Below are 24,499 nucleotides of genomic sequence, written 5' to 3'. Positions count from 1 at the left end.
TTAGGTTTTTTATGACTGGTGAAAGTAAAAAAAAAAAAAAGTCTGTATATGTGCATCAGGCCCCACAAGTGTTATATTACATTTATGAAAATGAAATCACATCACAATAGTTTAGATATATCCAACTGATTAGGCTTTGCCTAATTATTTGCTTTGAATATAGTGACAAATTAGGCAGATTCCTGCCATATCCCACTTCATTTGTGCTGGATGTAGAAATACAGGTGAGAAAATAATGCGTCATTTAGCAAAGTGCAAGATTCTTATAAAAGCTCTAGATAACTAGCTAAATCTGTAGAAAAATACTTAACTTCATTTAGTTTGTTATCCTAGAATTTTCCTGTGACTTCCAAACAGAAGAATCACAGTAAAGATGGAATCTATAAATCACAAATATACACAGGCAACGTTTCTCACTGGATTATTTAACCTGTTGGGAAGCATTTCCAAGGGTAGTATGTTAGCACAAATGAAACATGTAGTTCTACGTGTTAAGAATATATATTAGAAAAGAAATTAAGAATCTGGAGAAATTATTTTTTTCCTAATGCTTAATTTGGAGCCTTGGTGACATAATGGTTAAGAGCTCAGCTGTTAACCGGATGGTCAGCGGTTTGAATCTACCAGATGCTCCTTGGGAACCCTGTGGGGCACTTCTGCTCTCCCCTGTAAGGTTGTTATGAGCCACAATGGACTGGACATCGAGTTTTTGGACTACTTTTTTGACTTAGAATATCTATCACAACTCTGGAATTCATCTTCCTCCTCTCTTGCAATGTGTTTCCCAGTTTTTCTTGTCTGACATTTCTAGCTACTTCCAGATTGTCTGGGTTCCAGTTCCATTCAGCTCCACTATCACTAGCTCTATTACCCTGGAAAACTTCCTTAACCTCTGTACATGGTATGGTTGTGCGAGGATTAAATGAGTAGGTATACGTAAGCCTTTAAAAGAGTCCTGGTACATAATTTTTCCCCTCAGCATTAGATATTACTTCAAAGAACAATGGTCATGCTGAGATCAGATTCTTTGTACTAATTTTCAATGCATTTATTTACTACATTCAATTAAGTTATAGATTCTGATCATACAATAGTACAACAAAAATTTTGTAGTATATCATACCAATTTACTGTAAGAGAAATTTTACCTTATGAATACTATATCATTTTCCAAATAATTTGGCAAAGTTTCATCAAATTACCATTTGGTTCATTTTGCGTTTGGTCCAATGGTATGTAATAATTTTTTGAGAGCTTGAAATGTGTGGTGGATAAAAGAAAGCTAAACATGGAAACACGCATATAGCTTTCTCATTTCTTCATTAATATTCACATTGTATTAGACAATGCAAAATTAATGTCCACAAAATTCCATCTTTGCGTGGTTACACCATTGCTTTTACTATATCACTCCAGAAGGAACTACTTATCAGGAATAGGTTGGCAATTTCTTGCTTTTATTCGTCAGAAGGTAGGCTTTAGCTTTTTTTTTTTTTTTTACTTTGGTTGTAAGGCTTGCTTTTTATGTTGTTTGCATTGATAAAAGATCCATTGTCACCTTATTGAATATGACATAAGCCATAACTTTATTCTTGAGAGTTTTTCGAATTAGAACCCAGTTCTTGATGCAATTAATCCTCCTAAGGCATTCTTGAGTAATTCCTGTAGAGGTCCTGCTTCTCCCCAGGTTGTTTGTTGTCACTGCCTAATCTTTAGGGGCATGGCAACTGTCTGTAAAACCAGCCAACCCACCAACCAAACAAACAAAACCACTTGCTGTCAAGTCGATTCCGACTCATAGTGACCCTACAGAACAGAGTAGGACCGCCACATAGATTTCTAAGGCTGTAAGTACTTACAGAAGCAGATTACCCCCATCTTTCTCCCTAAGAGTGGCTGGTGGGTTCGAACTCCCAACCTTTTGGTTAGCAACCGAACACTTTAACCACTGCGCCACCAGGACACTTTGGCAACTATCTACTGGCTTGGAAAAAGGCAGACAACCAAACTGAGTAGTCCAGACTCTGGCATAAATTTTGCTCCTGGTTCATATTTTCACAGTTTGCATTTAATTTAGCCAGCCTAATGATATTGCTAAATCTACAATTTACTCTTTATGTATGAAATTACATGTGTTTTGTAGAACAAGGCATCCATTCATTCAGATATCTCGTAATAATGGCTTTAACTGAATTCACACATGCCTGTTTTCAGTAATCACACGCAGCTGAAATAACTTACGGTGCAAGGAAATGACATATAAAAAATTAATGTTTTCTGTTGTAATTAGCTACCATCTAGTCATTTCTGTTTTTCCCCAGGTTTATCTTTCATAGAGCTTAGCTATTTCAATACTATGCTGAGCTCTGGTGCTCCCTTTTCCTCAGTGCCTCCCTTTCAGCCATCCTTCCGTTGTCCACTTCTTTCATTCCTCTGAATAGTTTTGCTTCGTCTTCTGGCCTCTACTAATACTGCTTGGCTGATTACGTTTTCCCTTTTCCTGCTGCCCCTGTGGTATGCTGGAAGTTGGGTATGAATAATTATAGCGCCATATTGGTAATGACTACATTTACTGATGTTATGTAACTTGCATTCTTTTCTCTCCCATCTCCTTCATTCTCTGAGGACCACAGAGTAGAATGAACCTGAGAGTTGGGAACAATTAATTATATAGTCTATGGGCTTTTAAAAAGCTAGTCTATTGTGGCCAAGGAAGACTTATGGGCTGTGTAAAATAATTTAATTATATACATTGATCAAATGTACCAGATAATTATTCAAATTCTTACTCAGTTTTCATTGCAAGGATAAAAGATTAATGGTATACTTTTCCATTTATTATTTCTTTCAGAAATATTATAGAAATATAAATCTAAGAAAAAAAGTGATTTCACAAACTTGAAAGGTTCAAAGGTGAGTTGAGTAAAATTTTCACAAAAAATAGTGGATTTTCCACCTGGAAAAATCCAAGAGAATTAACAGAAAAACTTGTGGAATTAATAAGAGAGTTCGGTAAGATCACTGATATAAAATTATTATTTAAAAATCATAAGTTCCCTACGGACTAGCAATATCTAAAATAGAAAATATGAAGAAAAAATATCTGGCAGCAGTAGCGTGAAATATCACATGTCTGAGGATAAACCTAAACGAGGAACATGCAAAGCATGGAAAAAAATGTAAAACTTTACTGAAAGCCATAACACAGGTCTGAGGCAATAGAGACAGGCTATAAAGTTAATGTTGTACATTTTAATCTCTGAAATTATTTGTGTTTCAATCCAATTCCAATAAAAATTTGAAAGAAAACAATAGCTAGGAAAGCTTTACAAAAGGGCACTGACGGCAATAGTTACTTCCAAAAAGTTGTAGTGATCAAAATGCTTGTTTTCTTAACAGACAAATTGATCAGAGAAACAAAATAGAGTTCACAAGACAAATTGATCAGAGAAACAAAATAGAGTTCACAAATAGATGCATACATAGATAGAAATTTAGCATACGTTAAAGGTGGCATTTGAAATCCAGGGGAAATCAATGAAATTAAAGGGATTGGGAAAATTAAATATCTATATGGACATAAATAAGGTTATTTTACATAAAATCCCCAAGAATTAATATTAGGAAAATTAACTGCAAAAAGGCTATTTATAAAATCAAGCAGAGCGGGATATATTGAAAACCTTAGGATGCACAGCCCTTAGTACATAAAATACAAAATCTAGGAGTCATCAAGGAAAGACTGAGAATTTGGTTGCAAATGTCATTATAAACAAAGAAAAACAGAACTGCAAAGGGGAAAAAAAAAGAGCCTTTATTATAAGAGTAAAAAACTATTAGAAGGTTAAAAGATAGCCTAGTAGTATGAAATGTGCAAAATACAGAAATATACAATTAAAAAAAGAAAACATAAAAATAGATATACTCTCTTACTGATGATGACGGGAATGCAATTCCTTTTTTCCTTTTTTTACAAGTAAAAAGTAGTATAAGGCAGTGGCTAAAAGCACAAGTTTTGGAGTCAGGCTGCCTAGATTTGACCTCCACTGTACTACCAAAACCCTGGTTAGCTACAGCTGCTAACCTAAGGGTTGGCAGTTCGAATCTGCCGGCTGCTCCTTGGAAACTCTATGGGGCAGTTCTACTCTGTCCTATAGGGTCACTATGAGTTGGAATGGACTCGACGGCACTGGATTATTATTATTATTGGTACCACTGTGGAATGGGGATAAGAATAGGATCCCTGTGGATATTGTGAGTTTTAAATTAATACATGAAAAGCACTAAGAGATACCTCCTATACCAAGAGGGCACAAATGTAGGCTGTCATTATTAAAACAGCAATGAAATACCATTTTCATGCATTAGATTATTATGATAAAAATATCTACCATTGGTGAAGAACACCAAAAATTAAAGAACTGTCTTATTTTGTTGATGGTAATGTGAATTAGTATGCAGTATTAAGAACATAAAAACTGATGTAATTTTACCCAGCGTAACATTCAACCAAATAGTCCGCTTTTAATAATCTGTTCAGCAGAAATATTAGCATTTGTGCACAAAAATGTATGTAGTAATACGTTCACTGTAATCTTGCTTGTAATATCAAACAACTGTAACAATCTAAGTATCTTTCAATGAAGGAATGTCCATGAAATTATGTTTCATCCAAAGCAGGGAATAATATTAAAAAAAACCAACAAACTAACAAACAAAAACAGTTGCTATGGAGTTGACTCCAACTCATGGTGCACCCATGTGTTTCAGAGTAGAGCTGTGAAGGGTTTTCAACAGCTCTGATCTTTCGTAAATAGACCTTTGTTTTGAGGTGCCTCTTGTTGGATTTGAAACTTTTGGTGAGTAACTGAGCACTTGAATGTTTGTGCCACCCTGAGACTCCTGGGAATAGTATGCAGTGGTTTAAAAGAATCAGCTGAACCTGTACCAACATGGCAATTTCTCTGTCAAATCAAAAGCAAATCACAGGACAGTTGTCCTATGATCCCATTAATTAAAAGCACAACAAAAACAAGAACAAACAAGATCGACCTAACTAAAAGCACAGGAAAGGAAGTATACAAACCAAATGGTTACTAACACAGGCTGTCTCCATGGGTAGAGCAGGGAGTGAAGGAAAATCATAGCTTTTTAATGAACATACTTGTTGAAATTTGTAGAAGCATTTTTTCCTGTTATTTGAGTTATGAAAATTTTATGTATGTTATTAAACATAAGGGGCAAAATATAAATAAGTTACTAATCTTTTCTGCAGTAAATGCTTTTCACACTTTGAATTCCTTACTTTTGTTTTTGAAGAGGGTGTCAGTGAAGCGGGGCAGAACCAATAGAACAAAGTCCTCTGATCCCTTAGCAATCATTAGGTGGTGGTTTCACCAGGACTCAACGCGCCAAGCGTACGTGAGCCCAGCGTGCTGAAGTTCATCCCTCTGGGCCGTTTGGAATTTAGGGGCGTGTGCTTAATGGCCCAGGGCACTTCTTAGTGTAGAGGATTCATTTACATAATTGCTCATTATACCATGTTAAAAGAATTTTTGCCTTTTACAAACTTATATGGGCTTAAATTTAAGTGCTCAGGCGTATGGATAAAAACCCTCTCACCAACAAACAGAGCCCTGGTGGTGCAGTGGTGTTTACCTGTTAACCAAAAGGTCGGCAGTTCAAGTCCACCAGCTGCTCCTAGGAAATGCTGTGGGGCAATTCTCCTCTCTCCTATAGGGTCACTATGAGTTGGAATCAACTCGATGGCAACAGGTTGGTTTCCTTTTTTTTGATTACCAACAAATAGAATACGCAACAAATTCCTGTGAAAGCTTCAGAAACTCTTCAAACTGTTCAAAAGCAAGAAGGTTATCAGCTCTATGATTTGGAATCAACTCAGAGGCACGCAACAACAGGCAAACAAGGAAGGAGTCTCAGTGGTGCAACATTTAAAGCTAGGCTGCTAACTAAAAGGTTGGCAGCTAGAACGTACCCAGTGGCGCCTAGGGAGAAACACCTGGCAATCTGCCCCTGTAAAGATTACAGCCTAGAAAACCCTATGGTGCAGTTCTACTCTATCACGTTGGGTCACTATGAGTCAGAATTGACTCAACAGCCCCCAACAACAACAGGCAAGCAAGGCAGTCAGGGTCTGATTTTCTGCATCTCATCTAAAGAAAAACTCTTTTAAGTTGAAATCTTATAGATGTTTGAATATCAATTATATTTGAAAATGAGTTTTTTGTTAGAAAAGTTAAAATGTTTATTTGGACTGGAATTTAATCAATATCTAGTGAAATGCAGTTTTGTTGATTATAATTACAATCAGCAAGAGATTACACATACCTTTAGATACTAAAATCAAGAGAGTTGCTGTGGAGCTTAGGGTACCCTTGGTAGGCTAAAGGCAGAAATAGACACAAAGAGGAAGAGTAAAAAATCAGGAGAAGAAACAGGGCAAGAGGGAAGGAGAAGAGATACGAAAAAGAAGAAAGGTGAAAAGGAAAAAAAAAAAGGCATTAAGACTTTTGGAGAACAGTAGAACAGAAAAAACAAAAACAAACAAAAAAAATTCATTGCCATTGAGTCTATTCTGAGTTGTAGTGACCCTATATGACAAAGTAGAACTGCCCCATGGGGTTTCCAAGGCTGTAATCTTTTCTTTTTTTCTTAATATAATTTTATTTATTTTGTTGTTGAGAATACACACATCAAAACACACACCAATTCAACAGTTCTTACAAGTACAATTTAGCGACATTGATTTCATTCTTCAAGTTGTGCAATGATTCTCACCCTCCTTTTCTGAATTATTCTTCCCCTATTAACATAAAGTCACTGCCCACTATGATTCCTGTGTTGTAACCTTTATGGAAGCACATTGCTACATCTTTCCCCTGTTGGAGCAGCTGGTGAGTTTGAACCGCCAACCTTCCAGTTAGCAGCCAAATACTTAACCGCTTTGCCACCAGGGCTCCTTTGAACATTTTAATTCCCTCAAATTTATCATTATCTCATATACACTTTACGTCAGTAAGTATGTGATGAATAATAAATAACCACTATCTGACATTTTCTGCAAATTCTTTCTTCGGTGTTTGGTGGCACAGGCCTGAGTTTGAGTTCAGTGGGGCCTGTGAGAGCACCGAGACATTTGAAAGTTGTGACGTGCCAGAGGCACACAGCTGGCTGTTGTCACAGCTGGGATTAGAGACTAGACCTCCAGACACTCAGTCTGTAGACATTAAGCCTAGTACTTTATCCACAATATTCAATGGCATCGGGGCATGGAGACCCCAGAATTTATACAGAGTATAATTTTTTTTTTTTTAATAAGTTGAGCAAGACATTGCAGAGGGTAAACTATGTATTTATGAGGAGGAAATTCATGACCCACGGATGAAGAATGAGACTATCTTTTGGAAAATAGCATCTTGTATAAATGGAGTCAATTCTCTTTTGTTTATGTGTCCAGAACCCATCATTAATATTCACATGAAAGCTATTGCCTATTACTGCCAGTTCTACTATTGCCTGCTATTCCAGATGATGAATGAAGCCAGAATAAACATTATAGATTTTTTAAAGCTACATATAATATGGTCAACAGCAACAAGCTTATGACATTTTAACTCACTCAGCAAACATAACATGAAGGTCAGGAAGGATAAATGTTCCTTAAAGGGAAAGAAAATGTGTTATTATAACTTCATATTTTTCTGCTACTGACTGATGATGCTGCATCACATTTTGTATTTGGGTGAAAAATGGCACCAGAATGTATGCAAAGGGGTAATTTGTCACAGTCAAGATTTGTGGCTGGGCTGTAGGGAAGATCATCAGTAAAGCAGATTTTAGAGAATGTCACTGTGGTGTGTGTGTTTATTCTTCACATTTTGTATGGATCATTTAATGTTTCATTCAATAGCTGTATGCTGTCTATCCTAGGAACTGTGCTGGACTTGGGGGAATGGGAGTGAGCAGAACAAAATGTAGGCTTTTAAAGAGATGAGAGTTTAGTCAGAGATGCTAAGTGCTAGTTCCCAAGTGGAAAATCCTTCCTCCCAATAGGCAGGAAAAGAAGGTGCCTTAGTAGGTACACGGACTTTAAAATACTGGTGGCGCAATCGTTAAGCATTAGGCTGTTAACCAAAAGGTTGGTGGTTAGATTTGCCCAGTGGCTCTGCAGAAGAAGACCTGGTGGTCTGCACCTGTACATATGACAACCTAGAAAACCCTATGGGGCAAATTCTGCTCTGTCGGAATCTATTCGAGGACATTCAACAACAACAACAAAATAGTCTCACTAATGGAATATACAATAATTTTACTTCATTTCCTTTTGAAGCTAGACTATGGTATTTATCTAAAATTTCTAAAAATAAAGGAATTACCAGTCCCATTTTTAAAATATTTCCTCAGATTTTTACGTGGAAACCAAATATTACAGGTACCATATATTACAACAATCACATATTTTTAAAGGAATAAGTGCTGCTTTTGATATGTTTTAAGTGATTTCATTGCATTATATAAATAATAATTGGAGATTATGAGACTACTTGCAGAGTATTTTATGTACAGAATCTCACTGGGTATATGTCCAAGACAAAGAGGTTTCCCTCTTTTTGTTGAGGTTGTGGGTTATAGCCTGTGCTATGTACCGTGCATGTTTTCAGAATAGTAAATTCATTTCTCTTTCTACAAATTTCTCCATACATAAAATATATTTTGACGTTTTAAAATGGCTAAAATTTCACAAATAATTCAGAGATCGCCTTCTCATGGTCATAATGGTTTCCTGTCTATTATAAGAACTCATTGACTAAATCCATGGCTAATTTTAAAACAACCACTAGTTATTTTGTAGAAACATAATCAAGAAACAACATATTTTGTTTGGCATGGTTTCTGAAATAACCCTGTTTCAAAAGTAATAAAATGCCACCGTATCAGAACCTGTCATATATCTTTGTCATAAAATTGGTCTTATATTCATTCAACAAATATTTAATAATAGTGTACTTTGTAACTTCCTGAAGTTACAAGAAGAAAAAATCATTACAGTTGGATTTTTTGTCAGTAATTTATGTTTAGTGCTTTATACTTTCTCTATCTCTTCTCTACACAAAATATAATTTAAACTGTAAAACATTTCTTTAAGGTAGGAAGGATAGGAATTAATACTCATTCAATGTATTAGGCCACTGAGACTCAGGCTCAGTGACTCTTCTAAGAACAGATGGCCAGGGAAGGGTAGAGTTGGGCTCCTAACTCAGGCATTCCTATACTGTTCTCACATAGGCCCCTGCCTAAAGGAGCTCACAAATCATACACACACGCGCATGCACACATGTACACACACACATTGCACCTGAGGTCATTGGGAGGGAAAGGCAGAGTGTTAATGGGGTTCAGAATCAAGGGAGATCATGTCCAGTAGGCAGGGCACCCTTCACAGAAAATTGGCATTTTATAAATGACGTATGTCAAACACCTGCTGTGTGCCGAACTTGTGATAGACTATGACCTTAGAGTAAGCAGTACATCATTTCCCACTTTCAGTTAGTTCAGATGTTCAGAGTTTAAGGGTAAAATTACACAATTATAATGTAGGTTAATGTGCAGAAATGAAGATTGCTCTAGAATCCTATGCAAAGGAGGGCTGTGTAACAGACCATGCAGAGCAGGTGGCACGTGCACACCTTTACATAATTTATTCTCTAAGAAATGGGAAGACATTGAAGGTTTTTAAGCAGTAAGGTTATATCTGCCATGACAGGAAGGAGATTTACAATAAAAGAGGCCGCTGGAGAGATGATTGCAGCAATGTAGTCCAGAAATGTGTAAGAGCATATAGGGCAGTGTCAAAGGGCTGGGAGCACAGACCCAAGAGGTCTTAGGGGCAATGTTTGCTGACAGTTCACATCATGGGAACAAGGGGAGATACGGAGCCAAGAGTGATTCTCCTGTTCCTGGGCCTGACACCATGGGCTCATTTTCAACACGTGAACATTTATGTTATAAAATTCGTGCATTTTAGGCAAAAGAAAAAATATATAAATAAAATACAGGTGTATGATTAAGGAAGAGTTAATGTTAACCATCAGTTAAAACATGGAATATAAATAGAGAAGTTGTGAGAGACTTCTAGGGTACTTACTACTTGCCAACACTGTTCTAAGATCATTTTTTCCTGTAATACACTCCAATGAGGTAAGCAGGTAATCTGTTACCCTCTTTACAGATGACTTGCCCAACCAAACCCAAGTAGATGATGTCAAAGCAGGGATTCAGACCCAGGTTGATCTCACTCTTAGCCATTACAGCATGCCACATCTGAGGTCAGAGCCCCAAGATCCCTGGATACAGGATAATAATTTCTCTGTTGTATTTATTTTTTGAGATTTAAAAAATATATTGTAGATACTATAAAATGGTGCAAGGATTTGCTGTATATCCCCCCCCCCTTTTTTTTTTCTTAGAAAGCTCATGCTTGAATTCTTGGTGAAAGACTTAATATTTCTTGATTAAAAAGTGTGCTAGAAAGTAAATAAATAATTTATTATTGTAAAATTAACTTTTTTTATAATTTTTATTGTGCTTTAAGTGAAAGTTTACAAATCAAGTCAGGCTCTCATACAAAAATTTATAAACGGCTTGCTATATACTCCTAATTGCCCTCCCCCTAATCAGACAGCACACTCCTTCCCTCCACTCTATTTTCGTGTCCATTCGGCCAGCTTCTGACCTCCTCTACCCTCTCATCTCCCCTTCAGACAGGGGATGCCAACATAATCTCATGTGTCTACTTGATCCAAAAAACTCATTCTTCACCAGTATCATTGTCTATCCCATAGTCCAGTCTAATCCCTGTCTGAAGAGTTGGCTTTAGGAATGGTTCCTGTCTTGGGCTAACAGAAGGTCTGGGGACCATGACCTCTGGGGTCACTCTAGTCTCAGTAAGACCATTAAGTCTGGTCTTTTTACAAGAATTTGGGGTCTGCATCCCACTGCTGTCCTGCTCCCTCAGGGGTTCTATGTCATGTTCCCTGTCAGGACAGTCATTGGTTGTAGCCGGGCACCATCTAGTTCTTCTGGTCTCAGGCTAATGTAGTCTCTGCTTAATGTGGACCTTTCTGCCTCTTATTTTGATGAGTAGGATTGTTAGTCTCCTTTGTGGTTACCTTAATATTTACCCCTATTTTTCTAAGTTAAAAACAAACTTTTATTTCTTTATACCTCCTTGTCTTCCTCTCCATATGAAATATCTATGACTGCATTTCTTAGTCCATCTTTATTATTTTAATGTTGTCTTCTTTTACATAATGACATAGCTGCTTCCCTGTTTTGAGTGTTTTTTTATCTCAGTTTATTTTTTGATTTCCCTGTCTGGGTTAACATCTGATTGCTCTGTCCAGTGTTCTAGTCTTGGGTTGATACCTGATATTATTGGCTTTCTAACCAAAGAACTCCCTTTAGTATTTCTGGTAGTTTTGATTTGGTTTTTATGAATTCCCTAAACTTCTGTTTATCTGGCAATGTCCTAATCTCACCTTCATATTTGAGAGATGGTTTTGCTGGATATATGATTCTTGGCTGGCAATTTTTTTCCATCAATGCTTTATATAAGTCATCCCATTGCCTTCTTGCCTGCATGGTTTCTGCTGAGTAGTCCAAGCTCATTCTTACTGACTCTCCTTCGTAGCTGCTCTTAAAATTCTCTCTTTATCTTTGGTTTTGGCAAGTTTGATTATAGTATGTCTTGGTGACTTTTTTTTTAAAATCTACCTTATTTGTAGTTCCATGAGAATCTTGGATTGAGATTTTCTCATCTTTCACGATATCAGGGAAGTTTTCTGCCAACAAATCTTCAACAATTCTCTCTGTATTTTCTGTTATCCCTCCCTGTGCTGGTACTCCAGTCACTCGTATGTTATTTCTCTTGATAGAGTCCCACATGATTCTTAAGATTTCTTCATTTTTTTAAATTCTTTTATCTGATTTTTCTTCAGATATATTGGTGCCAACTGATTTATCTTCAGGGTCACCAAATCTGCCTTCCAAATGCTTGATTCTGCTCCTCTGACTTTCTGCTGAGTTGTCTAATTCTGTAATTTTATTGTTAATCTTCTGAATTTCTGATTGCTGTCTCTCTATGGATTCTTGCAGCTTATTAAATTTTTCATTATATTCTTGAAGAACCTTTTTAATTTCTTCAACTGTTTTATCTGTGTGTTCCTTGGCTTGTTCTGCATGTTGCCTGATCTCCTTTCTGATGTCTTGAAGAATTGTGTATATTAATCTTTTGAATTCTGCATCCAGTAATTGCAGAAAGGCGTCTTCATCCAGAAGATCCTTCGATTCTCTGCTGAGAGCTTGTTGAAGTGATCGTGGTCTGTTTCTTTATGTGGTTTGATATTGGCTGTTGTCTCTGAGCCATCTACAAGTTATTGTATTAGTTTATTTTATGTTTGCTTACTGTATCCTAGTTTCTTGCCTTGTTTTGGTATGCCCAAATGGGTTGCTTGAGTGAGCTAGCTTGATTATTTTCACCTTTGGAGCTCTGATGTCCTGTCACCAGATGGCTAGCGCTCTTAACAGGTACATGAGCTTATGAGTCCATTCATTTTTCTTGTGTGGATTCAGGTCAGGTGTCCAGGTAGCTGGTCATCAAGTGTGTGGTACAGGCTCTGTCCTACAGTCTTAGAGGGGCAGGGGTGTTTGGTGTAGGTACTGGTATCTGGGTGCAGCCGTGGGTCATGCTCTGAACAAGGCAGGGGGCTAAGTTCCATCCCCCGAGTGTCTCTGAGGAAAGCGTATCCTTGTTCCCTAGAAAGTACAGGTGGGTGGGTTCTGCAGATGGACTATGGACACCCAATACTTCTGGATGTAGGAGCTGTGGGTACCAGTTATCCTTGGACCACTGTTGTGGGTGGCTGGGTGACCTGAGTGGAGCCACCAGTCCTTATGCCCCTGATGTGGGTAGGCGAGGACCTGTTTAATAGGCAAAGTGGTGTCAAATATCAAACATGCACCTCTCCACTGCACAGCTTAAACTGTTGCAGTCTGCTGGCAAGGGGCTATTCTCCTGAAATAGGCCCACATAGGTCCATACAGAGGGGAAAGGTATTCAAAGTCCATGGAACATTTATGCCTGGACAGGAGCCGTTTCTGTCCTGAGCTCCCCAGGTTAGTGGAGCTAGCAAATTATCTTTTCCCCCTGTTGCAAATTTTTTCCTCCTCCAAATCTGGGAGCATGGCTCAGCATGCTCAAATTAGCCTATTTCAGGCCCAGGGAAATCAACAGCCACTGAAGCTAGGTTTTTTTTGTGGGGGGGCATGGTAAAATAAATGCAAGTACTTAGCTTTTGCTGAGAGCGCTGTTCTTCTCTGGGTCCGGAGGTGTGAGTATACTGTGCAGCTGGCTGCTTCTCCTTGAGGAAACTGCAGCCTAATGCTACTACCAGCCTGCTGCAGCCACTCCCACGAATGGTGCCTGAGGGATCCCAGCGATTCAGGTCTGTTAACTCCTCTCTGCTTCTGAACCGACTTTCCCTCCCACTGCTGCTCAATCCGTTTTCTAACTTTGCCTGTGATGTTCAGGGTTCCTAGCTTGTCATAAATAAAATCGTTTCACTTAATTTTTCAGGTCTTTGTTGTAAGAGGGATTGCCGGAAGCATCTGGCTATTCTGCCATCTTGGCCCACCACTCCTAAAATTAACATTTTTGAACAGAGAAGAGTGATACACTACACTTACCGTCTATATTTTCTCAATAAATAAATTGATAATGGGGATACATTGGGAGGGATGAGAAAGGTTTGAGAAATACCTGCACAAAAAAGTTCAGTTTGTCTTTGTTAAAAGGGATGAGACTACTAAGATATAGAATGTAAAGAAAGAAGAAAAAGAAGTTGAAAAACAAATCCTTGAAGAATGCCTTTTTATGTGTTATGATTTAGCATGATTAATCTGGCAAAAGTATGAGTTGAAAGAAGGAATGAGGGGATTTCAGACATACTTTAGCTCAGTAGAAAGAAGGGAAAAGAGAGAGACTGCAGTCATAAGAAACACTGAAGAAATATTACTATGTGTTATTGTTAGGTGCCATCGAGTCAATTCCAACTCATAGCAACCCTATGTACAACAGAATGAAATATTGCCTGGTCCTTTGCCATCCTCACGATTGTTGTTATGCTTGAGCCTATCGTTGCAGCCACTGTGTCAGTCCATCTTGTTGAGGGTCTTCCTTGTTTTCACTGACCATCTAGTTTACCAAGAATGATGCCCTTCTCCAGGGACTGATCCCTCCTGATAACATGTCCAAAATGTATGAGATGTAATCTTGCCATTCTTGTTTCTAAGAAGCATTCTGGTGTACATCTTCCAAGATAGATTTGTTTATTCTTTTGGCAGTCCATGGTGTATTCAATATTCTTCACCAACACAATTCAAAGGCATCAATTCTTCGGTCTTATTCATTGTCCAGTTTTCTCATGCATATGAAGTGATTGAAAGCACCACGACTTGGGTCAGGCACACCTTAGCCTTCACAATGACATCTGCACTTTTTAACACTTTAAAGAGATTCTTTTGCAGCAGATTTGCCCAATGCAATGTGCCTTTTGGTTTCTTGACTGCAGCTTCATGGGTGTTGATTGTGGATCCAAGTAAAATGAAATCCTTGGCAACTTCAGTCTTTTCTCTGTTTATCATAATATTTCTTATTGGTCCAGTTGTGAGGATTTTTGTTTTCTTTATGTTGAGGTGTAATCCATGCTGAAGTCTGTGGTCTTTCAACTTCATCAGTAAGTGCCTCAAGTTGTTTTCACTTTCAGTAAGCCAGGTTGTGCCATCTGCATAACACAGGTTGTTAATAAGTCTTCCTCTAATCCTGATGCTCTGTTCTTCTTCATGTAGTCCAGCTTCTCAGATTATTTGCCCAGCATACAGATTGAATAAGTATGGTGAAAAGATATAAGCCTGATGCACACCTATCCTGACTTTAAACCATACAATAGCCCCTAGTTCTGTTCAAATGACTGCCTCTGGATCTATGTACAGGTTCCTCATGAGCACAGTTAAATGTTCTGGAATTCCCATTCTTTGCAATATTATCCATAATTTGTTATGATCCACACAGTCGAATGCCTTTGCATGGTCAATGAAACACAGGTAAACATCTTTCTGGTATTCTCTGCTTTTAGCCAGGAACCATTCTCTGCTTTTAGCCAGGGTTACTATGTTAACAACAACAACAAAAAAAAAAAAAACCACTGCTGCCAAGTTGATTCTGACTCATATTTGGTTATTGTAGAATCTATACAGAAATCGACTACCACATCCTTCTCCCGCGGAGCTGCTGGTGGTTTCGAACCACCAAACTTTCAATTAACATTCAATTCCTTTAACCGCTGTGCCACCAGGGCTCCTTATTACTATGTAAGTGTCATATAAGTAGGGACTTTATCTGTCATGCTTACTGTTGTCTTTCCACTGTTTCTAAAACAGTGCCTCAAAGAACCCATTGCTGTCGAGTCAATTCTGGCTCATATTTGGTTAATGTGGACTAAATGAAATAAAATGAAGATGGTGACATATGGCATGAACAGGACAAGGAAGGACAATGAATTAATTATTCTGAAATATTGAACAGAAATGATTGCAATATATATGGTGCCAAGAGCAGAAGGGGAAAAATCAACACAAGAGTGTGATTTGTCTGGGTAGAATAATCAGGGTTTTCTTTTTTATTCTTTCCTTGTTTCTATTGAAATTAGATGGAATTAGAGATTTTTTAGTAAGAGACGCTGGAGGGTGAGATATTGGAGCTAAGGTGCAAACTCTAAGAAGGAATGGCCTGTATCTGTCTTACTCATTGTGGCATTCTCTAAACCTGACACTGTGTTTTCACATTGAGTATTTATAGTATTGCATATGGAATATTAAATAACATTACAGATATTCAGTTGTACATTGAATATTTACTCAGTAAATACATAGATAAAGGGAGACAACTGGGGCGATGGCAAAAGTTTGGGAAATATTTGCATATAAAGTTGAATTTGACATTTTAAAAGGTATAAAGAGAGTGTGAAAAGGTATAAAGACATTTTAAAAGGTATAAAGATTGTGAAAAGAAAGAAAAAAAAAGTATTAAAGGACAAATGCTTGTTTACTTGGGAAGTAGGAGTAAAATAGGCCAGTGAAAGATAGAGAAAAATAACCATGGTGGTCTGATTTCACTTGGCAGCAACATGGAAAATGAATCGTGAGGGAGCAAGCCTGGTAGCAGTAGAGAGATGGAGCTTTTCAAGAAGCATGCATTTTTTTTTTTTTTCTTTTAAGAAGCATTCAGAGAAACTAAGAAAGCTCAATCTAAGAAAGAGACCTTTTGATTTAGTGACTACGAGATTATTAGTGCCAAACGATGGATCAATTTCAAAAGTCATATCAGGGCCAAAGCTTACAAGGGGTTAATATTAGAAGTTTATGATGATGTAGGAGAGAGATTTTCTGTGATCTCTTTACTTTGAGGTCAGGATTCCTGGGTGATGTGGCTTTCACCAGTTTTTGCACAAGCTAGATAGGGACTGTTGCCGTTCCAGCTTAGGAAGCAACCTGTGCTGCTTTATTGAAGTCAGTGACAATTTATAAATTCAAAAAAATGTAAAATAAAAATAAATCACACCTTCTCCCTCTCCTTTTCTACTCAATAGCCATGCGAGGTTCTCTAGACTGTGTTGAGTATGCTACATTAGCAGCACCAATGAGCAGAATGACCCAGGAGAAAAAGATGTAATCTGGATGCACCATCAGCTTTGCTATTGGCCTATATCGACTAGGCTTGTAATAAAAAGTGGAATAATCAGCAAGTTACTTACACCCAGGAGATTATCATTTCTGCTGTTTGACCTAAAGTGTCTTTTAAAAGATCTTGACTTTGCTGAGTTTCTCAAAGTTGGTATTAAATATTGGATTAAAGTAACCAAACTCAGTGAGAACATATTTACCCACTCCTTTGCAATTAGGTTTGAGTCTGAAGACATAAATGCAATTCTAATATTAATCAGCATAATCATTGAGAAATTATGTTGTTGTTAGGTGCCGTCTGGTCGGTTCCAATTCATAGCAACGCTGTGTGCAACAGAACAAAACACTGCCATCCTCATAATCATTGTTATGCATGAGCTCATTGTTGCAGCCACTGTATCAAACTATCTTGTTTAGGGTCTTCCTCTTTTTTGTTGACCCTCTACTTTACCAAGTATAGTTTGCTTCTCCAGGGACTGGTCCCTCCTGATAACCTGTCCAAAGTATGTCAGATGAAGTCTCTCCATTCTTGCGTCTAAGGAGCATTCTGGCTGTACTTCTTCCAAGACAGATTTGTTCATTCTTCTGGCGTTCCATGGTATATTCAATATTCTTTGCCAAGACCATAATTCAAAGGCATCAGTTTTTCTTTGGTCTTCCTTATTCATTGTCCAGCTTTCACATGCACATGAGACAATTGAAAACACTATGACTTTGGGTCAGGTGCATCGTAGTCCTTAAAGTGACATCTTTGCTTTATAACACTTTAAAGAGATCTTTTGCGAAAGATTTACCCAGTGTAATGAGTCGTTTGATTTTTTGACTGCTGCTTCCATGGACATTGACTGTGGATCCAAGTAAAATGAAATCCTTGACAATTTCATTTTTTTCTCCATTTATCATGATATTGCTTATTGGTCCAGTCATGAAGATTTTTGCTTTCTTTATGTTGAGATGCAATCTGTACTGAAGGCTGTGGTCTTTTATCTTCATCGGTAAATGCTTCAAGTCCTCTTCACTTTCAACAAGCAAGGTTGTGTCACCTGTATAACGCAGGTTGTTGATGAGTCTTCCTGCAATCCTGACACTCCATTCTTCTTCATATAGTCGAGCTTCTCGGATTATTTGCTCAGCATTCAGATTGAATAAATATGGATGGTGAAAGGATACAACCCTGACCACACATTCTTCCTGACTTTAAAACATGCAACATCGCCTTGTTCTGTTTGAACTACTGCCTCTTGGTCTAAGTACAGGTTCCTCAAGAGCACAATTAAATGTTGTGGAATTCCCATTCTTTGCAATGTTATCTATAACTTATTGTGATCCACACAGTCCAATATTTACCATCAGAAACTTATATCCTAAAATAATAAGGTAGAGGTGGAACTGAGAGGTGTTCTGTTCCTTCTTCTGCCTCCAGATATGCCATAGGAAAAGCTTGACTATATGTAGGATGCTGATATTATCTAACTTGTTTTTTAAAGTTATCTTGGAATTTTTTTCCAGGGCTTAGGTCCCTTGGTGGCTCAAACAGTTAAGTGTTTGACTACTAGCCAGGAGGTTTGTGGTTCAGACCTACCCCACAGGCACCTCACAAGACAGGTCTTCTGAAATGTCATAGCCTTGAAAACCCTATGGAGGAGTTCTACAGTGCACACATGGGGTTGCCATGAGTCGGAATTGACTACACAGCAATTAACAACAACATGACATGTTGTTTTGGATATTCTAAGAGGTAGTATACCATCCTCTTTAGGATAAATCTAAGTTAGAGAAATGACTAAATTTTCGAGGCATCACTGGAGAATAAGGTGAAGATCAAAACTTATAATTTCATAATTTCATTTTTAATCAAATAAGAGGTAATTCCAAACTATTGCAAATACTTTTCTTGTGTATGTGTCTATAGGTTTGTGTATACATGTTATATTGGGATAGGAGTATCAGTATCAGAAGGCAAGCAATCTTGGGTACTTGAGGGCTACGGTATTAGAAATATAGCACTGTTTCTTCATCTTGAAATGGTCACTGAAAACTGGGTAAGCAATGTACATTAACTCAGGTGGGCATTCCAATTTATTCCTGGTTTTAAATCTCAATGACATCCTTACTGGGGACTAACTGGGTGGGGACAGTGACTGACCTAAGATAAAGAGAGGAAAATGGCCAACGTTGACCAAATGGGTATTAACTGTGTGTGTGTAATAAAGGCATTGTAGAAGTGACATAACCAGAAAAATAGGGAATATTGGCAAACAGACAATCAAATATGTACCATGAAGAGAAAGGATAAAAAGAGAGGGTTGAGAGAGAAAAGGGATAGTCAGGAGAGAAAAGCCATTGTTGTAAAATTACATTCATTTGAAGAATTAGATGGATTGTCTGGAATTGTAATTCTTATGAAGTCTTGTAAAGCTTGTGCCTGCTGTCGGGCCAAAGCCAAGTGTTTCCAGATGGCCATGGTAACTAGGGGGTCCCTTGACAGCTCACTCCAGAGTCTAAAACAAATGGAAAATGAAAGGTATGGCTCCTTATTAAGATTGTCTATGTATTCAAACAATGGCATTCTTTGTCAGACATTCTGCTGGTGCTGTGACTGCTGTTCCATCAGAGAATCTATTTCAATTAAGAACAGAAGAACAGGTCTTGTTAAAACATATTACTTGATCCTATAGTATCTAGATGACATGCAGTACTTTGCAGGAAGTGAAATAAAATAGATCCACAGAGAGTTTTATAGCAAGTCCCTCTTTTTATATGCCATGTGGAATCACCAACTTCTGATAAATTTTTGAAATTTAATATATTTATGTCAGTACACATATATGCATTTATAAAATAAGAAATCACTGCAGAGATTACCTAGAGGAGTTTTAACAATGAAAGGTCTATATGTACATGAAAAATGGGCATAACTGTTGTCATGAATTGAATTGTGTTCCCCAAAAATATCTGTCAACTTGGCTAGGTCATGATTACCAGTATTGTATGATTGTCTACCATTTTGTCATCGATGTGATTTCCCTATGTGTTGTAAATCCTATCACTATGATGTAATGAGATGGATTAGAGGCAGTTATATTGATGAGATCTACAAGATTAGATAGTATCTTAAGCCAGTCTCTTTTGAGATATAAAACGATAGAGAAACGATCAGAGAAACAGGGGGACTTCATACCACCAAGAAAGCAGCACCGGGAGCAGAGTATATACTTTGGACCTGAGGTTCATGTGCTGAGATACTTCCAGACCAAGGGAAGACTGATGACAAGGACCTTCCTTCAGAGCCAATAGAAAGAAGGCCTTCCCCTGGAGCCGATGCCCTGAATGCAGACTTTTAGCCTACTGGGCTGTGAGCGAATAAACTTTGTTAAAGCCATCCACTTGCGGTATTTCTGTTATAGCAGCGCTAGATGACTAAGGCACTCATCAAACACATTTATGATTGTTTTCAACTTCTGTACCCAAACAAGGACACTATATCAATATATCTATCTATCTATCTATATATGGCATCAACGAAAACCCTGGTGACATAGTGGTTAAAGTGCTACGGCTGCTAACCAAGAGTTTGGTAGTTCAAATCCATCAGGTGCTCCTTGGAAACTCTATGGGGCAGTTCTACTCTGACCTATAGGGTCGCTATGAGTCAGAATCAACTCAATGGCAAGGGGGTTCGGGTTTGGTTATGGGCATCAATAAAAGGCTAAAATTTCATCTTTACATTATGTTACAAAATAAATGTAAAGAGATACATTCAGTTGTTTTCTGAGATTCATCAGTTTACTCCGCAGAAGATCTGTAATAAAGGAAAAAATGTCAATTGATATATTACATAGAGGTAAACTAGAAAGCCCAGAAAACTTTTTATGTTAGAAAGACAAAAGTGAGTTGGAGATCAGGGAATGCTTAAAAGAAAATGGACATATTTGATAAACAAACCCAGTCAAATAAATACCCAATCTTGTTTTCCTTTTAAATAATATATAATAGTTACTGAAAAATTACCACTTATTGTTTATTTCCTGTCTGAAATTGGCTATTGAAGTCTATACGTATTCTAGCAATGCTTTCATTCATAAAGCAAATCTATTTTTCTACAAAATATTTCTGGGAAGTAAGTAAAGTGACCTAAGATAGTATTGGTATTACTATCTTTTATCAGTTCTGACTCATAGTGACCCTATAAGACAGAGTATAACTGTCCCAGAGGGTTTCCAAGGAGCTGCGGGTAGATTTGAACTGCCAAACTTGTTTTCGTTAGCAACCAAGCTCCTAACCACTATGCAACCAGGACTCCCAGGGATGTTTAGACTTCTGTTTTTGAAATATAATGTACATACTTCTTGATGATCTAGGTCATATATAAGAGCATAAGTGACTGCTGTGATGAATACAATGAGATTGCGAAAATAACTGAAAAGCCTGCGATTTGGCCCTACAATAATGGCCCCAAATAATTTATTTTCTTCAGCTGAATTTCATTAACCTTCACCCTTACTATCTGTCCTATTTCCATTTTTGATGTAGGTCTCCATGTGCATGCCGGGCAGGAGCTACTTTCTGTTATTTTCCTGGAACTGCCCTGAGTATGAGAAGAGTTTTTTGACATCTGACTGTTATTCTTCTTTTCCAAATATATATGGAAATTTTTGTAAAATTTCCAGTTTTAAGGGATCATATGGTTCTTTTTCTGGAATGATTGCTTTTGCCCCTCCAACTCAAGTCGTAAGTTCGGCCCAACTCTGGAATTCATGAGGCCTTTGTCTCTCCCTCCATTTTATCTTCCATTTCTCTAGACTCCATGTGGAATTACAGTGAGCACCCTGCAGGTTAAAAAATATTTTTCTAATACTTTCTTGTTAAACAGTTCTTTCTTCTCACATGGATTTTTATCTTCTTGAGAATAAGCACACAGCTTTATAATTTTTGAATTCTTCAAGTAGAATTCTACATAAAAACATGCTCGTCAATTTTGGTGGATCGTTAATCTAAACGCTATATTTCTTAAATCTATCAATTATTTTGTATTTTATATAAATGAACCTCAACTTTCCAGCAAATGCATACAATTGTACGCCAATTTAAATGGTTTCTCCTTTCTCTTTTCCCTGTTCTCCTAGTCTGCTCCCAGTTTTCAAGAGGAGTCTATGCCATTTTTGGATTTTATGACAAGAAATCTGTAAATACCATCACGTCGTTTTGTGGAACGCTCCATGTCTCCTTCATCACTCCCAGCTTCCCGACAGATGGCACACACCCATTTGTCATTCAGATGAGACCTGACCTCAAAGGAGCACTTCTTAGCTTGATTGAATACTATCAATGGGATAAGTTTGCATATCTCTATGACAGTGACCGAGGTAAGTGACAAAATCTGTTTGTAATGGGGCAGACTTAATGCCTGTATGTGTCACTTACATATGATGTTATAGAGCTATAAAGGTGTATTAAAATTCAAGGATTGCTTGGTTTAATTTTGCTGAATAAATGAGTAATGCAATTGGAAACATGGGAAGCATATTTAGTGTATCACACAAACAAAGTGAATGCACAATTTGCAGATGTAAACTGTGTCAACACTATGCCCAAATGTGCAGTTGTAAAACAAAACAAAACATATTCTGGTGCATGGTAGTTGTTGTTGTTGTTAGGTGCCATCGAGTCAGTTCCGACTCATAGTGACCCTATGCACAACAGAACGAAACACTGCCTGGTCCTGAGCCATCATTACAAACATTGTTATGCTTAAGCTCATTGTTGCAGCCACTGTGTCAATCCACCTCCTTGAGGGCCTTCCTCTTTTCTGCTGGCCCTGTATTCTGGTCCTTCTCCAGGGACTGATCCCTCCTGACAACATGTCCAAAGTGTGTAAGACACAGTCTCGCCATCCTTGCCTCTAAGGAGCATTCTGGCTGTAGTTTGTCCAAGACAGATTTGTTCCTTCTTTTGGCAGTCCATGGTATTTCAATATTTTTCGCCATCACCACAATTCAAAGGCATCAATTCTTCTTCGGTCTTCCTTATTCATTGTCCAGCTTTAACATGCATATGACGTGATAGAAAATACCATGGCTTGGGTCAGGCGCACCTTAGTCTTCAGGGTGACATCTTTCTCTTCAACACTTTGAGGAGGTCCTTTGCAGCAGATTTCCCCAATGCAATGCATCTTTTGATTTCTTGGCTGCTGCTTCCATGGCTGTTGATTGTGGATCCAAGTAAAATGAAATCCTTGACTTTAATCTTTTCTCCATTTATCATGATGTTGCTCATTGGTCCAGTTGTGAGGATTTTTGTTTTCTTTATGTTGAGGCGCAATCCATACTGAAGGCTGTGGTCTTTGATCTTCATTAGTAAGTGCTTCAAGTCCTCTTCACTTTCAGCAAGCAAGGTTGTGTCATCTGTATAACGCAGGCTGTTAATAAGTCTTCCACCAATCCTGATGCCCTGCTCTTCTTCGTATAGTCCAGCTTCTCGGATTACTTGCTCAGCATAAGATTGAATAGGTATGGTGAAAGAATACAAACCTGACGCACACCTTTCCTGAATTTAAACCAGTCAGTACCCCCTTGTTATGTCCAAACAACCACCTCTTGATCTATGTAAAGGTTCCTCATAAGCACAATTAAGTGTTCTGGAATTCCCATTCTTCGCAATGTTATCCATAGTTTGTTATGATCCACACTGTCGAATGCCTTTGCATAGTCAATAAAACACAGGTAAACATCCTTCTGGTATTCTCTGCTTTCAGCATGGTAGTTAAGACCCCATAATGACTGTGTCACTAGTCTAGGTGAGTGAAGTGGCTGCCTTGAAAAGTGGTTTAAGTAAAATTTAAATAATAACATAATAAGAAATTATATGCTTATTTACATTTATTAGGCATTTCATATATGAAAGTTTTATCAGGCAGGTAGCATTATTACCCTTGCTTTAGCATAAGATCCCTGAATATTAGAGAAGTTACAGGCCTTGTCCAGAATCAATGTATTGTATATTTTTTAATATCAAATTCTACATGATTTTTTTCTTTTTTTTTTTGTAATAGTTTTTATTGAGCTTTAGGTGAACGTTTACAAATCAAGTCAGTCTGTCACATATAAGCTTATATACAACTTACTCCTTACTCCCACTTACTCTCCCCCTAATGAGTCAGCCCTTCCAGTCTCTCCTTTCGTGACAATTTTGCCAGTTTCTAACCCTCTCTACCCTCCCATCTCCCCTCCAGACAGGAGATGCCAACATAGTCTCAAGTGTCCACCTGATACAAGTAGCTCACTCTTCATCAGCATCTCTCTCCTACCCATTGTCCAGTTCCTTCCATGTCTGATGAGTTGTCTTCGGGAATGGTTCCTGTCCTGGGCCAACAGAAGGTTTGGGGACCATGACCGCCGGGATTCCTCTAGTCTCAGTCAGACCATTAAGTCTGGTCTTTTTATGTGAATTTGGGGTCTGCATCCCACTGATCTCCTCCTCCCTCAGGGGTTCTCTGTTGTGCTCCCTGTCAGGGCAGTCATCACTTGTGGCTGGGCACCAACTAGTTCTTCAGGTCTCAGGATGATGTAAGTCTCTGGTTCATGTGGCCCTTTCTGTCTCTTGGGCTCATAGGTATCGTGTGACCTTGGTGTTCTTCATTCTCCTTTGATCCAGGTGGGTTGAGACCAATTGATGCATCTTA

At 38.0% G+C, this 24,499-nt stretch overlaps 1 protein-coding gene across 2 annotated transcripts in view; it reads left to right on the top strand.

Annotated features, from left to right (window-relative positions):
• The window catches only part of GRIA2 (glutamate ionotropic receptor AMPA type subunit 2), a 225,583-nt gene that overhangs the window by 91,944 nt on the left and 109,140 nt on the right, over positions 1 to 24,499 (top strand). For both annotated transcript variants that reach the window (XM_049906178.1, XM_049906179.1), the window contains exon 3: positions 21,945 to 22,184. In XM_049906178.1, coding sequence (XP_049762135.1) covers positions 21,945 to 22,184 — 240 coding nt within the window. The remainder of the gene's footprint in view (positions 1 to 21,944; positions 22,185 to 24,499) is intronic.

The sequence above is a fragment of the Elephas maximus genome, chromosome 13 (assembly GCF_024166365.1).
Source record: "Elephas maximus indicus isolate mEleMax1 chromosome 13, mEleMax1 primary haplotype, whole genome shotgun sequence".
Taxonomy (NCBI): Eukaryota; Metazoa; Chordata; class Mammalia; order Proboscidea; family Elephantidae; genus Elephas; species Elephas maximus.
The sequence above is the reverse complement of the archived record's forward strand: the minus strand, read 5'-3'. Positions and strand labels throughout refer to the sequence as shown.